This window comes from Saccopteryx leptura, chromosome 10, assembly GCF_036850995.1.
Source record: "Saccopteryx leptura isolate mSacLep1 chromosome 10, mSacLep1_pri_phased_curated, whole genome shotgun sequence".
NCBI lineage: Eukaryota > Metazoa > Chordata > Mammalia > Chiroptera > Emballonuridae > Saccopteryx > Saccopteryx leptura.
Window position 1 is genome coordinate 67,795,065 of NC_089512.1, and position 16,881 is coordinate 67,811,945.

At 43.9% G+C, this 16,881-nt stretch overlaps 1 protein-coding gene across 4 annotated transcripts in view; it reads left to right on the plus strand.

Moving 5' to 3' along the window:
• FRMD4B (FERM domain containing 4B) overlaps positions 1–16,881 on the plus strand; it is a 328,332-nt gene that overhangs the window by 134,498 nt on the left and 176,953 nt on the right. For 2 of the 4 annotated variants that reach the window (XM_066350507.1, XM_066350508.1), the window contains exon 1: positions 9,071–9,457. The exons of 1 other annotated variant lie outside the window; for it this stretch is intronic. In XM_066350507.1, coding sequence (XP_066206604.1) covers positions 9,296–9,457 — 162 coding nt within the window. In that variant the 5' untranslated portion in view covers positions 9,071–9,295. Of the gene's footprint in view, positions 1–9,070; positions 9,458–16,881 lie in introns of those variants that run through there. One more of the 4 variants, XM_066350506.1, reaches the window with a different exon arrangement.

Here is a 16,881-nt window from a genome sequence, read left to right on the forward strand (position 1 = left end):
TTCCTGTTTGATTGCTCCTTTTATCATTATGTAGTGACCTTCTTTATCCCTTATTATAGCCTTTGTTTTAAAGTCTATTTTGTCTGATATAAGTATTGCTACCCCAGCTTTTTTTTCATTTCCATTTGCATGAAATATTTTTTCCATCCCTTTACTTTCAGTGTATGTGGATTTTTTGTTTTGAGGTGGGTCTCTTGTAGACAGCATATGTACCAGTCCTGTTTTCTTATCCATGCAGCTACCCTATATCTTTTGATTGGATCATTTAATCCATTTAAATTTAAGGTTATTATTGATATGTAGTTGTTTATTGCCATTTTATTTTTTTAATCTACATTCCTCTTTTACTAGATTATTTCCCCCTTTGTTCTGTTTACAGCAGGCCCCTTAACATTTCCTGTAGCATTTGTTTGGTTGTAATGAATTTCTTGAGGGTTTTTTGTTTGTTTGTTTGTTTGTTTGTTTTTTGTCTGAGAAGCTTTTTATTTCTCTTTCAATTTTAAATAATAGCCTTACTGGATACAGAAGTCTTGGTTGTAGGTTCTTGTTTTGCATTACTTTGTATATTTCTTGCCATTCCCTTCTGGCCTCTAATGTTTATGTTGAGAAGTCAGATGTCATACTTATGGGGGCTCCCCTCTGTATTTAATAGACTGCTTTTCTCTTACAACTTTTAGTATTCTTTATCTCTTAATTTTTGTATTTTAATTATTATATGTTGTTGTTGGCCTTTTGGAGTTCACCATTATGGAACTCTCTGTGCTTCTTGAACTTGTGTGACTTTTTCCTTCATCAATTTAGGGAAGTTTTCAGCTATGATTTCTTTAATCAGATTCTCTATCCTTTGTTCTTTCTCTTCCTCTTCAGGAACCCCTATGATGTGGATGTTATTTCTCTTCATGTTGTCACAGAACTCTCTTAGAGTTTCATCAGATTTTTTGAACCTCTTTGCTTTTTGCTGCTCTGCTTCCATGCTTTCATTTATCTTTGTCCTCTAACTCGCTGATTTGACCCTCAGCCTCATCCATCCTGCTTTTAATTCCTTCCACTGTAGTCTTCATTTCTGATATTGTGTTTGTCATTTCTCACTGATTCCTTTTTATTATTTCATTGTCCTTTTTTATACTTGCTATATCTTTATTTAGATGCTTGCTATGTCTATCCATTGTTGATCTAAGATCTTTGAGCATCCGAACAATTATTATTTTAAACTCTGCATCCTGTAATTTGGTTATTTCCAACTCATTCAAGTCGTTTTCTGGGGATGTCTCTTGATTCATTTAGGTTGCATTTCTCTGCCTTCTCATTTTGTCTGTGTATAAGAAGGGTGTGGCCACTGGAGTCCTATGGGTGTGGCCTCTGTGTTCCTTAGGTGTTGCCTGTCTGCAGGCTTGCCACCCCCTCTGCTTCTGCCTCCACCTTGGGCATTTGGGCACCAGCGGTGCCGCCCACTGTGGCGGTCACTGCTGTTTCAGTCTTGCCTCCGCAGGCAGAACTGTGTTAGAGTGCCCAGGCTGCAAGCCTTGGCCAGCCCCAGGCTTTGCCTCACCCCGCAGGCAGGGGTGTGCTCCTGTGCCAGCCTCAGGTCTCAGCTGATTCTCTGGCTTTCACCTTGTTCCTGCGGATGGGACTGCAGGCAGAACCGCTCTCACTTGCCTGGCTCACAGCCACGGGTCTGACTGCTTTCGTGTGCCACTTCTGCCGCCACGGCCACCCTCAGCCTCTGCCTCTGCCAACAGGACCGCGTTTCTGTATCCTGCCACCGCCCACCCTCCAGCAAGCACTCAGCAGTATAAGTAGGGGTGATGCAGCTTAGACCTTAGCACTCAATACTGTATTTCTGATGTCTCCCTGCTTCTAAGCGAGTCTGCTCTGAGTGCTGCAGGAGAGCTTGTTTGGCTGGTGTCCTGCTTCCCTTTGCTGGTATTGCTGGTTCCAGGAAAATATTCACTTTTGATTTGGGGAGTGACTCAGCCCAGGGGTTAGGGTGGCTGTTCCTCAAAGTGTTTCTCCCCGTGCCTCCTAGATTACACTCTCTTCCTGCTACTCCAGTCCTCTCCTCTCTCCCCGTCCCCCAGAGCCCCAGGTGAGTGGTTGTGAAAGAGGTTTTTTGTGCAGTCTCTTTAAGACGAATCTTGGGTCTGGGAAATCTGTCTCTTTCTTGCAAATGGTACCTGGCTTTTTTTGCAGCTAAATACTGTTCATACGCCTCTTCTGTGCTCTGAGGCTGCAGGATGGGGCTTCATTTCTGGGGCCCAGGACCTTTCCCTCTCCACTAAACTCACTTCCTGCTGTGCGAGTTCCTCTGGGCTACCATTCGCTCTCGGGAGCTGGGCAGCCCTCTTCACATTTCTGCTTTTCCTACCAGTCTCAGTGTAGCTTCTTCAGTGATCCTTGGTTAAAGAGTCCTTGTTAGTTTAGTCCGAAGTTGGTTTTTCCAGATAATTGTTCTTAAAATTAAGTTGTAATCCACTTTGGTTCTGGGAAGTGAAAGTTGGTACGTCCGCCTACTCCATCGCCATCTTGCCACCTCCCCCACTTTTTGATTATTACAAAAAGTGATGTTATGAGCATTTGTGGACAAGTTATTTTAAAACACTTCTTTTGGCTATATACCTAGGAATGGAATTGCTGGGTCATATGATGATACAATGTTTAACCTTTTAAGAAATCACCAATCTTTTCCACAGTGACTGCACATTTTCACATTATCACCAGCTAAATATGCAGGCTTCAGTTTCTCCATGTCCTTGTCAACACTTACGTCTGTATTTTTGATCAGAGCCATTGTGCGTGTGAAGTGGTGTATAATTGTAATGATGTTGAACATCTTTCCATCTGCTTACTAGACATTTGTGTGTCTGCTGCTCTGTCACACCCACAGGGAGGCATCGTGTGCCCCACCTCCTGCCTTTTGGGTCTCCATTAGAAGCCTTGTGCAGTGCCTGCCCCTTTGTATCACTTGCCAAACGTCTGCCTTCCTCGCTCTCCCCTAAGACCCATTCATCTCTGTTTTCTCACGGTGCATCCCAAGCACTGAGCTCCTGCCTGACATGGTATGAAAACTCCATGCATAACTTTTTAATGAGGGCAAGTATATTTTGGGAATGGATGAACTTCTTTCTGTATTCATTGTTGAGACAAAGAGTCATTTATTTGTCAGTTCAGTAAACATTTCTCGATTGCCTGCTGTGTGCCAGTCACTGAAGAAACAGATATGAATAAGAGTCTGTTCCTACTACCACCAGTTTCTGAATGGGGGTGGCTGTCACAATGATTAGGGGCACAACTGGCGTATAGTGGGCAGGTCCTAAGATCACTAAACATTTTCCAGTGTGTAGAGTCTTGTTGGAAAGGTCGCCCTGATGCCAGTTTCCCCTGCCTGCATCTCACCTGAAGGGAGTACTCCCTGAGCTTGTAGTCGAACAGAGACAAGGAGACTGAAAAAGGCAGCATTTTATCAAGTATGCAACCAGAGACATCCATAGCAGTACCGACCAAGGATGTGTCTGCAGTGCACCTTTGGTCGATACAGAAGAATCTTTCTTCAGTGTGCCAAGAAAAGCTTCACCCCCACTAAGGAGCCTTTAATTTAAATAAAATAGTAAAACCAGAAGTTGAAGTAACAAAATATAAATAGCTGATGATGAAAATTACTATCCTCATTTTTATGATAAATATTCAAAAAGGTGGCCTGACCTGTGGTGGTGCAGTGGATAAAGCATTGACCTAGAAATGCTGAGGTCGCCAGTTTGAAACCCTGGGCTTGCCTGGTCAAGGCACATATGGGAGTTGACGCTTCTTGCTCCTCCCCCTCTTCTCTCTCTCTGTCTCTCTCTCTCTTCTCTCTCTCTCTCTCCTTTCTAAAATGAATAAATAAAATAAAAAAATAAAAAACTTTAAAAAAAATATATTCAAAAAGGTAAGTGAAAATGCAGTGGTACCTTGAGATACGAATTTAATTCGTTCTGTTACCAAGCTTGTAAGTCAGTCAACTCGTATATCAAACTGCCAATACTGGACCCATGCCCCAACGCACCAACTAGCGGCAGCTTCCCCAATCACAACTCATATCTCGGAATTTCGCTTGGATCTCAAACAAAAATATGGACTAATTTGTATCTTAAACAATTCATATGTTAGTCTGTTCATATCTCAAGGTACCACTGTAATGGAAATGGCATTTCAGTTCTTTCTCAGAGGGCTTTGAGTTTATTGTGCCTCTTTATTGAATGTATGAAAACAATTATAGAGTGATTGTTGCATTTCTTTCCCAGTCTGCCCCTTTGGGGAGAAAATATCAAGAGAGAAGAACATTTCACCACAGAAGTGATATGAGAGGAAGAGTGGAGTGGAGTGTTTAACTAGACCAGGTTTCATTGATCTTTGCACTATTGACACTTAGGAAAGAATAATTATTTGTCATGGGGACTGTCCTGAGCATTGTAGGATTTCGAGCAATGTCCCTGCCTTTACCCACTGGGGGCTGGTAGCACCCCGAAGTTGTGGCAATTAAAATATCTCCAGATATTGGCAAATATCCTTGGAAGGGGTGCAAACTTGTCCGTGATTGAAAGCCATTGAATAGAACTTGTTTTCATCTCCCTCAAGCTCTATGTCAGATGTTCATGGTCTATGAGAATTTAGCCACACTGGTTTCCAAGGTGTGTAAAGTATAGTTTTAAAATGTCCACAGGCATTAGTTGGGCTCTCTTTCTTTCTGAGGGACAGATGGGACCTCTGGAAGCTAGCTGCACTATTACCAGCTGAGTATCTCTTTGTAGAGATGGGAGTTGGCATTCGTGCTGATTGCGCAAAGGAGCACCTACAAGAGCCTCCTGGATGATGACAACTTCTCTTTTGCAGAACTCCCAGGTGTATGAGTAATGCTGTCTGTCACCTGAAGCAGCTCTGTGAGCCTCCAGAGAGCTGCAGTAAATTACAGTGTGTTGTAAGGAACACTGATGCTGGAGAGAAGAAAATCCTCTTCTTAAATTTGAAGGGAGAGAAGAAGAGAAACAGAGAGGGGAAGAAAAAGAAAGAGGGAGAGAGAGAAAAGAAGAAGAAGGAGGAGGAGGAGAAGGAGAAAGAGGAGGAGGAGGAGAAGAAGGAGAAGAAGAAGGAGAAAGAGGAGGAAGAGGAGGAGGAGGAGAGGAGGAAGAAGAAGAGGAGGAGGAGGAGGAAGAAGAAGGAGGAGGGGGAGAAGGAGGAAGAAGAAGGAAGAGATAGAATAAAGTAGTTTTGAAGTTAACTTAATTTAGCTCCCTTTCCACAGGAATTTTGGACCAGTTGCAAGGGTGTGTGTCTGGGATCTGGTATGTCCCACATAGCTAGTCCATTTTAAGAATGATGCCACACTTGGGTCGCCCTTTTCCCGACTGCTACGTATCTGAGTTCCATTGCCACCCACTCAGTCCCCTGCGTGGAAGACCTTGAACTTCCTTCCTTCTAAAATACCACTTGTCCTAGAGCTTCAGACTTCTTCTGCAGAAGAAAGCACTTGGATAAAAAGAAGCATCGGTGTATTTATAGTGGTGGGGAGACAATGTCTTTTCAGAACTTGCACCTGGCTTTGAGCATATACTATTTGGAGTCTCCAGGAAAGGTTGGTTGTGGTGAGGAAGATTGAGCTTCAGTGTTTTTTGGTAACTTGAACAAGACTGGCAGAACTGCCCCAAACAAGTCACCACCAACTCTTTTTTATTTATTTATTCATTTTAGAGAGGAGAGAGAGACAGACAGAGAGAGAGAGAGAGAGAGAGAGAGAGAGAGAGAGAGAGGAGAGAGAGAGAGACAGAAGGGAGGAACTGGAAGCATCAATTCACATATGTGCTTGACCAGGCAAGCCCAGGGTTTCGAACCGGCGACCTCAGCATTTCCAGGTTGACACTTTATCCACTGTGCCACCACAGGTCGGGCCACCACCAACTCTTAACACCTAAAAACATAAGAACAAACTGACAGGTGTCAGAAGGGATGGGGGTTGGGAGCTGGGAAAAAACCATGAAGGAACTAAGCAAAGAAAAAAACACTTATAGTTGGCCCTGGCTGGGGGCTCAGTGAATAGAGCATTGGCTCGGCATATGGACGTCCTGGTTCAGTCCCAGTCAGGGCACACAGGAGAGGCAACCGTCTGCTTCTCCCTCCCCCCTCTTCTTGACTCCTTCCATAGCCAGTGGCTCGACTGATTGGAGCATGGCCCCCAGGCACTGAGGATAGCTCCTTTATAGTGCAACAACCTAAGGTGCTAGAAATAGTTTGGTACTTGAGCATTTGCCCCAGATGGGGTTGCTGAGAGGATCCCTATTGGGATGCATGCGGGAGTCGGCCTCACTATCTTGCCTCCTCTCACCTAAAAAAGCAAAACAAAACTTTATAGTCATGGGGATTGCAGGAGGGAAAGGAGAATTGGGGGAGTGGAAGAGGTAGAGGTGGGGGTAGACAATGATGTAAGGAGATGACTGGGGTGGTGAGCACAATGCAATAGACAGATGATGTGTTGTAGAACTGTGCACCTGAAACCTATGTGATTTATTAACCTACGTCACCCGAATAAATTCAGTTTAAAAAATCTGAAAAACACCCAACACACAGAAAGCAGATGTGGATTAGTTGAAAAAAAAATTAAAGATCTTTTACTTATACCAATTTTCTGACTATAAAAAATAATGAAACAATACCTGATTTCATTGGTGGTGGTAGTTTGTTCTTTTGGGTGTTTACCCTTTGCCACTCACTATGCTAAACACTTTATACAAAATATTTTATTTAATTATCTTCAAAATCCCATGTACTGACTTCTGATATCATTCTTAGTTTATAGATGAGGACATTGAGGCTTTGTGGTTTTAAAGAGCTTATACAAAGTCCCACGGTCTTACGGAGCAGAGGTTTAAGTCAGATGTGTCTCTGTTAGGAGACTTAGCTCCTAAATGCCATGCCCTACAACAGTGGTATTCAAACTCTAGCATAAGTAGGAATCCCAGAGGCTGTGTGAGAAGTCAGATCCCTGATCTCATGCCCTAGTTTCTGATTCTGGAGCAGCCTAAGAATGTGCATTTCTTAACAAGTTCCTAGGTGATGTTGCTGATGCTGCGAGTTCAAGAACACACTCTTAAAATCTATATTATAGCACATCCTATTTTCTGGAAAATAGCACTGACTTTGGAAACTTCAAATGAAAACGACTGAGGTTGGAACTGACCACTGGCCTTAGACCTATGAAAGAACAGATAATAGCCATGGGGTTCCCAGAGCATCGCTTCTGAAAGAGAAGATGGTGTCACGAGGCAGGGGTAATTGTCTTGTTGTAGTTTTCTCCTGGTATTCCCTTGGCTGCTCAACATTTCTGAGAACACAGTCACACTGCATCATTAAAAAAAGAAGAAGAAAAGAAAACATACCACCACCATTCACTTGTACAAGTAGGCCATTTTTGAAGTTCAGTAGTTTTCCATTAGAATTATGACAATTCTTTTTCAAATTAGCCTTAGTTTATTTTCTTTTGATTTAGTAAGACCTAGCATTTTCTGATTCTGTATAAACATTGTGACCTAATATTATCTTGGAGAATATCTTCTGAAGCAAATACTAATAAGCAAGTAGAGCAGATTTATTGTGTGAAAGGATTCGCAGATCTTGGATCTGAGCTTGTATCCTTATAACAAGTTCTACAAAAAACTACTAGGCAATTTTATTAGTAATAAAAAGAAGTAAAAAGTAGTAAAAGAAGAAATCTCATTTAAAAGCTTCTTGATTGTGGTCACTTTGGAAACAACAGGCACTTTGAGAACAGATTTTTGTGTCCTTTGGACTGAGCTTCACCTGAATTAAGATTACAACAGTGCATTTGAAACCTGAAATAAAGCTGATTTACTTGTCGATAATCTGTTCTGAAACCTTCCGAGCTAGTTCAGGAGAAAGGCAGTGGTGCCTTACCTTTCTGCCACTTAATAACAATGATAACAGCCCAGGTGTGATACTGGCAGTGAAACACAGACGTTTGTCTTACAGATGGGTGCAGGGGGAAAAAGCCTGAACTGGCTACACTGCCTTTGCTATGAAAAATGTCATAGGAGGCTACAGGACTGAAATCTCCACACATCCATTACAGGAAAATAGAGATTGGTGGTGTGTGGGACAGAATTATCGTGCTCCCCTTCCCAAATGCCTTGGGAAGTATCAGTTCCTAGGGGTGGGAGGTGGGGGAGAACTTCAAAAACACATTATTTGGTGACTATGTGAGCAGTGGAAGTTTCCTCTGGTTTAAGTCGAGGACAAACTACCTGTGCAGATTTGTGCTGGCAGCTGCTGGTAAACGTGCCCGGAGTCTGAATTGTCCAGTGTCAAACCAAGGGTCCTCTTGTGAGCTTGTATTTCCCAGTAAATAGTAACTGGATGCTATCTGCCAGAGACCAAGAGCCCTCTTTGTTCTCATACTGACTACTGCGTTGGAATTAGCATGGTGCCTGGGTGCAGGCACCAGACCTGGCTGGCAACAACAGGCGGCTCGTCGTTTCTTCCCAGACCCTCAAATTAAGAGCAAAGGCAGGTTCTGTAGCCCCGGACACACTGCTGCTCTCAGACTGGTATCTTCATCTCCTGGCTCCAACCCAGGGCAGTTCCCCAGGAGTAGGGGCCAAAGGGATGCTACGAAAGATTTTTTTTTTTTTAATTTTTTTTCTCCTGCATATATGGTTGCCCAGGGATATTTATCAGCGTGAACAGAGCCAGATGGCAAGCAAAGGCCCTGTGGGGAAAAGTAAAGTTCTCTCCAAAACATACTGGAGGATTGAGACTGGTGTGTGCGTGTGTGTGTGTGTGTGTGTGTGTGTGTGTGTGTGTGTGCGCGCAGGACATGCAAGCCAAGTCCGTTGAAATGCTACTGTTCCCATTGCCTGCAAAGAGTTGCTCCACTCACCCCCCACCCCCGCCCTGACCAGCGCACTCGGGGAGCGCCAGGGGGAGTCCTCACCCGCCAGGGCGTCCCCCGCCCCAGGAGCGCGGCGGGCTCGCCTGGCGGAGCTTAGCGCTGCTTGCTCGGCGCTGCCAGCCAGCGGGCGGGGTGGACACTCGGCTTCGGTGTGCCAGCCGCAGCCGTTGATTGGCGGGTACTCAATGCCGGGGCATGCCGCGGGCGCCTGGCCAGCTCGCACGGTGAAAGGCCAGTGCAGTGGGAGGTTGACCCAGCTGCTAGCAGAAGCCGGTGGAGCCCAGGTGCTGGGGCCGCCGTAGTCCGCTTGCTGGGCTGCAGCTGCGGGAGCCGGGCACCCGGGGTTCCGAGGAAGGAGAAGGCATGGCCTCGGTGTTCATGTGTGGAGTGGAGGACTTGCTGTTCAGCGGGAGCCGCTTCGTGTGGAACTTGACTGTGTCCACGCTGCGGAGATGGTACACGGAGAGGCTGCGGGCTTGCCACCAGGTGCTGCGGACGTGGTGCGGGCTGCGGGATGTGTACCAGGTATGGCAGGGCACCCGGCGCCCCAGGCCCCTTGCAGGATGCCAGGCGCTCCTGGTGAGCTGGTTCCACCTGTATGATTGTATTCTCTTCTCTTTCCCTCCACCTCTCTCTTTTCAAACTCCTAGCGGGCCAAATGCTCAGAAGCTATGGGTAACTGTTGCCTGATAAAGCCTGTTAATTGTTCCCATCGGGCATGGGGGGGGGGGGGCACTTGTGAGTTAGTCCCAGCATTTGCAGACCTCTGTTGTAGAGGGAGGGTGTGCTGGCTGGCACTCAGCTAAGAAAGCTGCAGCTTTGTAGTGCAGGGTCTCCGGGAAGCAGCCTTGACATTCAGATTAATCCTTTTTTTATTTCAAGAGCAGTGATTTTGCATTAGGTTAGTCAGAGGGGCATGAATGGATTTGCATTCCTCCCTTTGATTTTATTTCATTTTTCCGTCAGGCAGCCTCAACTTGCAAAGCAGAGCCAGGAAAAGCTGATTCTGTGTCTACTGACTTTGGGAAGGAAGGACAGAAAATTGTACACTCTTTGCAGGAGGATCATGGGCTGGGGAAGGGAGGGGTGTCCTGGCTGACCGTGGAAATGCTACGTATGGATACTCCCTGTCATACAACACAGCCTCTTGATTGCTCTACTAGGTCCCTTCCTGCAGGCAGAAATGCAGCAACTTTATTCAACTAGGAGACCGTACATCCTCTCTGGGCCCACAGCTTCCTTGGTGCTTTTTTTTTTAACAGTCATTTGTGGATTTGGTTAATATTTTTGAGGCTTAAAAAAATCTACATTGCATTTAAGAAGATTATACCTGGTATTTACTATAGGAGTATAGCATCATGTTTTCTTTCCTATGATGTGGAATACCTTTGCTGCAGTTCCTAAATTACTCCTACCCTGACCCCATTCCTAATGTGACTATAATTTGTACGTTGCCCTGCTGAGTCACATATGTGACCAGGCTCCTGGTTCTGACAAGCCATAGTCTTCCATCAGTCGAGCAAAATGAAATGACCAGCACCTGCAGTTAAACTGGGGCTTCTAAAGAGCCAGCTTCCCCGGGTCATACTTGACGTCTGTACCACCCATGTTAAAAACAGGAGAACATTTCACTTTGCGCTTTCATGACTCCTGCTTTAGATAATATGTCTGCAATGTCTTACATTCTGAAAGAATCCCAAAGCCAGGCTGAGAACTGGGGCAACATGTGGCGTTTTGAGAGGATTATGGAGCTGTAGGAATATTCTATCTGTCCATATTACACAGATTACCTGGCTTTTGGGAGTCAGAGATATGTCTGCTTCTCAAGCTTTTTATGTTTGGGAAATTATTGTTCAGTTTAGTCTGTGAGACAAGTAACCCTGAATTGATTTTGCTTTTTAATGTTTGGAAAACTTTCAAAAGAAGAACACAAGTGTTGTAGCCAACCAAACAGCCTCCATGCCTCTGTCCCCAAGGATTCAGGGGACTGGGGATTATCTCTTCTGTGTTAGTGACCAGTTCAGCAATGAAGGTTCCAGACACCTGAGATCCCATAGTCTCTTTATAAGGTTAATCAGTCATTTTTTAAAAGCAGAACAGCAACTTAAAGGACTAACATTAAATTATAGGTTTCTGCTTTTATAAAATGGATGGTGACTGGGTCAATATCCTCTTATAATGATAAGAAAGAACATCTAAAATAATGAAGCCCATTTTATGAGTCATAAGTAGAAAATGATCTCTCTAAGTTTAAAGTTGTCTGTGTCATGGGAGAAATAAGATTTTTAAAATATTTTAAAACTTTAGGAGAACCATAGATTTCTGCATTGTGCAACATAGTTCATTGTTAGCAATGAAACACCATTTTCTCTAATGTCTTTGAAATTTCTAGCAAGAAAGTCATGACTTTAATTTTATAGAACTAAAAGTAAGTAAAATAAAGTGATTATTACCGTCAGCTCCAAGTTATACAGACATAGGAGTGAGCCCTGTTTGCCTATGTATGACTATGGGGAAGTTACCTCATGTTACTGTGCTTCAGGTGCATGAAAATGGGAAATGTAATAGTACTAATCACAGATATTTCTAAGATAAATAACATGTAATATATTTAGTACAGTGCCTAGAGTTTAGGAAGCATTTAATAAATATTATCTGTTCTATCAGTTAAGATTCACTTATTGTAATAGGATACCCACCTACAGAATAAAAAGAAGGAACTTTTGACACAACTAAAAAGTCTAGTGATAGAATGAACTTCAGGCATAGTTTGATCAGGACATCATGCTTGTTCCCCATGATTCTTTCAGCCCTGTCTTATTTGTGTGTTGGCTTTATCCTCAGCTGATTTATTCCCTCAGGATAGCAGATAGCCACAGCGGTGTCAGGGCTTAGATACACACATCAGCCTGTGCAGATAGAAAGAGAATTCCACATATTCATGAACTAACAAAAAAATTGTAGTTTACATTCTGATGGGTTAACCAAGGGTCTGTGCAACCCCCAGTACCATGCACTGATTGGTTCAGGGACTAGGATGATGATAAATGCATTCTCAATGAGAGTGATATGGTCCCCAAAAGACAGGAATTATTTCCTGGGAGTAGGAGAGGGCAAAAAACCTTGCTGTTTTTATAAATACAGTGCAGGCATACAATACATAAACATGTATAGTATATCTGTGGCATTAGAATATGGGGTGGAGGGACTAGCTAGCAAAAAAATCCAAACAGGCTCCTTAAGGCGGTAATAGTGAATAAAAATGTTGAGAATCACTGTTTACATTGATTAGTTTAGGCCTGTGGAGGAGCAGACCCATTTCTGAAGCTGAGAATGAGGTTGGCCCCCAGGCCACATCTCACCAAACAGTGCGGAAGGTCGATGATGGGTTGAGGTGCAGTGCACCTGCATTATTTAACCCAAATCTAGAGCTCTTTAAAAAATAACTAGTTATTTTTCAAGATAAGTACGAAGATTCATACACAAATACATTTGTAAGTATTTTACCATAGTAATTTGAGTTAAGGAGATGTGGACCCATCATTAGGGAAACCATATGCTATCCCGTAATTACAAATTCTAAGCTATAGAGGGGAGAGTTCTCTAGTGTACTGCCCAGCTTTCTGACACATGACCTGGAAACCAAAGAGTTACATATTTTACTGAATCCAGTTTTTTATCATCTTGATAATAAAGAGGTGTCATTTTTCTTACTTCTCATCTAAATAGTCTTGTTTTAAAGAAATCTAGACCTCAATCACTCTAGAGAGAAACAAGGGTGGGGTGGGAGATATCTATTACATGCAATACGGGGCCATCCCCTGGGATGTTTTGTTGATTCCTATACTATAAGTGAAAGAAGATCTCCCACCTATTCATGAGGAATTTGGCACCAGCATTATTGCCTGGCTGGCAGCACTGAGAAGGCATAATTTCTTTGGAATTGAACGCTTCCTCCTTTTCCACATACTGGAGAGGCAAGTGCCTTAATTTGCCAATTACCATGAATAATTAAGATACTAGCTATAAGGCATTTCTGTAGTAATGCAGCTAAATGAAAAGCAGCCTGAAGCTGCACTGAGATGCCTTTGAACAAAGGCTTACTTTGTGAGTGAAGCTTTGAACTAGGTTGAAGTTGCGGACATGGGATATTCACCTTTCATTTTGGGCTAATCTCTAAAAGTTGGTTTGCCAGCCATATATCTATCCTGCTTATATCTTACCTGGATGAGTTGCATTATAGTTATTAATTAGGTTTAACCTGCAATTAAAGTGGAAAAGTATGGGAGAATGTTGTTTATAAAAATATATATGTACAACACTCTTTGCTTTTTATTAGGGATGACATGTGCTAACAAAGCCCTCAGTTTGTAACTTGGAATTAAGTTTTCTATTTTTCCCCAATGTCTCAAAGGTAGAATTTCATACAAAGCCTGAATGGAGTCATTGCCTCCAGTAGGAGGCAACTTGGACAGATTCTGAGATATTTTTAAGTGACCACAAGAGGCTGGGTCAGCTCCCCTGAGGCAGACAGCTGACCCTGAGGAGGTAGCATGCAGTGCAGAACATGCCAGAAGCTACGAACTAAAACTTTGAACAAATTCACCTTGAACAAATTGCTTTCCCTCTCTGAGCCCCATTTCCTCTTGGGTTAGAGAGGAGAACTGCAGTACCTGTGCTGTGGGGTAGAGTACAAATGCATGAGATAATATATATAACACTGAGTATCCTGTCTGCTACAAACAAATGCTCAATAAATGTTAACTCTTGGTTACATAAAGGACTTGACACTAGACCCACAGAACATACTTTAGGCCTTGGCTGGTTGGCTCAGTGGATAGAGTGTCAGCCCAGTGTGTGGATGTCCCAGGTTCAATACCCGGTCAGGGCACACAGGGGAAGTGACCATCTGCTTCTTCTCCTGCCTCCTCCTTCTCTCTCTCTTCCCTTCTCACAGCCAGTGGCTTCGTTGGTTTGAGCATCAGCCTAGGGCACTGAGGATAGCTTGGTTGATTCAAGCATCGGCACCAGATGGGGGTTCCTGGGTGGATCCATGTTGGGGTGCATGCAGGAGGCTATCTTGCCTCCTCTCACTTAAAAAAAAAGAAGGTACTTGATAAAGGGTAACTGTGTTACATTGTTTTCATAAGTGAGACTAGTTTTTGAACACTGGATTCCCATCTTTACAAGTGATGATGTTCAATAAAAGAGACTGGAATTTCCATAGCAGTGTTAAAATCTATATAGGGAGGATTTGGGGTATTTGGACTTGTGTTCCACATAATAGACCCACATTTTCCTTAAGCCCATGTGTAAAATTTGGGAGGCCACAGACAACTTACACTAAAGAGAAAATGTGCTTAAATGTAAGACTCTGATGATCCATGAACTGGTAACACCTGCGCTTTGCATCCCGTCACACTGAATGGAGAAACCACGCCCTGGGTAGGGCAGTCTCCCACTGTGCAGCCAGTGGCCTTGCGCATTGCAACCCATGTATGCTTCACTTGCCCTCCCTTCACTCTCCACCATCTTCTGAATTCTGTAAACTAGGTGGGGGCTGAAAAACTATGACCCACAGGGGAAAAAACTGACCTCCCACTGTGTTTATAAATAAAGTTTTATTGGCAAATGGCCCTGCCATGGGCAGAATTGAGTAGTTGTAACTCAACTACTTAACTGAGCAGTTGTGACAAAGACTGTACTGGCCACAAAATAGAAAATTTTTATTATCAATTCCTTTACAGAAAGGTCTTGCCAATCCCTGGACTAGAAAGAAATAAAGCAACATATTAGTTAGAGAATGCTAGAGGAAGAAAGGTGTAGAATTCAATCATAGAAAAACCGAACTTGAAGGAATATGGAAAAATTTTCTCATGAAAAACTTGGTCGCTTGGAAATTAACAAATGATGAGTGTTCTATTTACTATTGCTAGGACTTTCCTTGCGGAACATAGTGATTGGAGTTATAGATTGGTTCATTCATTTGTCCACTAAAACTATACCTAAAAATATACCTAAAAATCAAGTGTTCAACACATCCCCGTTACTGTCAAAGTAAACATTTTTCTTGCCCTCCCCAAGTAGGGGAGACAGGTGAGAAACTCAAACTATGGAAGTGTTTTCCCAGGATCTCTAGGTACACAGTGGAGGGGTCTAAATCAGACAAGGGTAAAACAAAATGTGGGAGGACCAAAGAAGCTTCCTGGAGGAGTTAAGCTCTGGCAGAGGTTTGAAAGAGAAGGCGGAGTTTGGTGAAGAAAGGCAGAAGGCATTTCAGTTGTGGGAAGACATGGCTATGAGGGATTGTAAAGAGTTCTTAAGGCTGATGGGGAGAAAGAGACAGAGTCAGGCAGAGAGATTGTGTTTGAGAATAACATCTGGGCTTGATTGATCTTTTATTTTAAGATTAGCATTTTGATGTTTCTCTTCAGAGCTTTGGGAGGAGGGGAGAGGTTGGTTGAGAACAGCACTGAGGCAGTGACCTGTTGCTGATAGATTTGGGAGAAGGTGGCACAGTGGAGTGGGAAGGGGAGGGAGGTCGGGAGGCTGCTGCAGGGAGGAAGGTCTATTAAGCAGGATTGGAGAGGTTTTTTTATGGCAGCAAACAGCCCCCGGGACCCTAGTGGCTTAAAACCATAAAGGTGTATTTTTGATTGACACTACCTATCCAATGACAGGTTGGCTGGAAGTTCTGCTCATCACTGTCACTCAGGCTCACAGAATGTTCCTGAGCATTGCCAGCTGCCATGATAGAAAGTGAAGAGCTCTTTGGGCCTTTGCATTGACCATTAAGTGCTCTAAGTGGCCCGAGTCGCTTTTTACAGGTCATTGGTCAGAGTGGGTCACGTAATGCACTCAACCACCGAGGCCAGGAAAAGTAGTCTTCCTGTGGGGCAGCACAAATGTTGATGCAGGTCTGGTCCCTTGGGAAGCTGACTGAACTGCAGAGTAGCAGGAGGGAGTTTACTGTGTGGATCAAGGTCTACAGAGGGAACAGGGAGAGGGAGTGGAGCAGAGGGAGCGGCTGGGCCACTGGTCAGCTCAGTAAAGGCCTTCAGTGACCTCCTGGGCATTTCTGAAGCTGAGTGCTATCCCTAGCTGGAACAATAGGGCCACATCTGCATCTGGCCCGTCATTGGTAGATTAGAGGCTTCCCGGGAGAGGGCGGGGTGACCTTAGATGAGGCAGCCTCTCTCCAGGAGGGTGATCCCAGAGGGAGCTGGGAGCTGAGAGCTGTCAGCTCACAACAGTCGTGAGGCCAATGGCATAACACATCACAGCATCCTCTACAGATCCTGCCCAACAGGTGCTGGGAGCAAAGCTGGGCATGGCGGGGCCAGCGGGAAGGAACAAGGGAATGAGGGTTGCATTGACGGGAAGGATGTTTTGTAGAAGAATCTAGCTTTAAAATATGGCCTGGCTATCAGGACGGTCTCCTGACTGGAGCCTACACTCTGTTGAAGGGACAGTAGCCATGGAGTCGGCTATCAGTAGTAACTCATACAGAAAGGGGGGCAAAAAAAAAACTTGGCTGATAAATTAAATATGAGTCCACCAGCCTTGACAGGATAGCTTGTTTGGTTAGAGCGTCACTCCAAAGCCACAGAGGTTGCTGGTGCAATCCCTGGTCAGGACACATATAGGAACAGACCAATGTTCCTGTCTTTCTCTCCCTCCTTCTCTCTCTCAAATCAATAAATTAAAGTGTGTGTGTATGTGTGTGTATCACTTATTACTGAGAAAATATGTCTTCCACCTTTTCTAGGTTTACCCAAACACTGTGCTAAGGTGCCCAGAAACTGGGAAGGAAAACTATCTTAATGTTTTAGCCCACCACTTGGTAAAAATACATTTCAAAAAGGTCATGTCATTTAACATCAACAAGATTCATGTCAGGATCTTTGAACAGTGTTTTTGAACCTTTGTTGCACAGCTTAGAAAACACC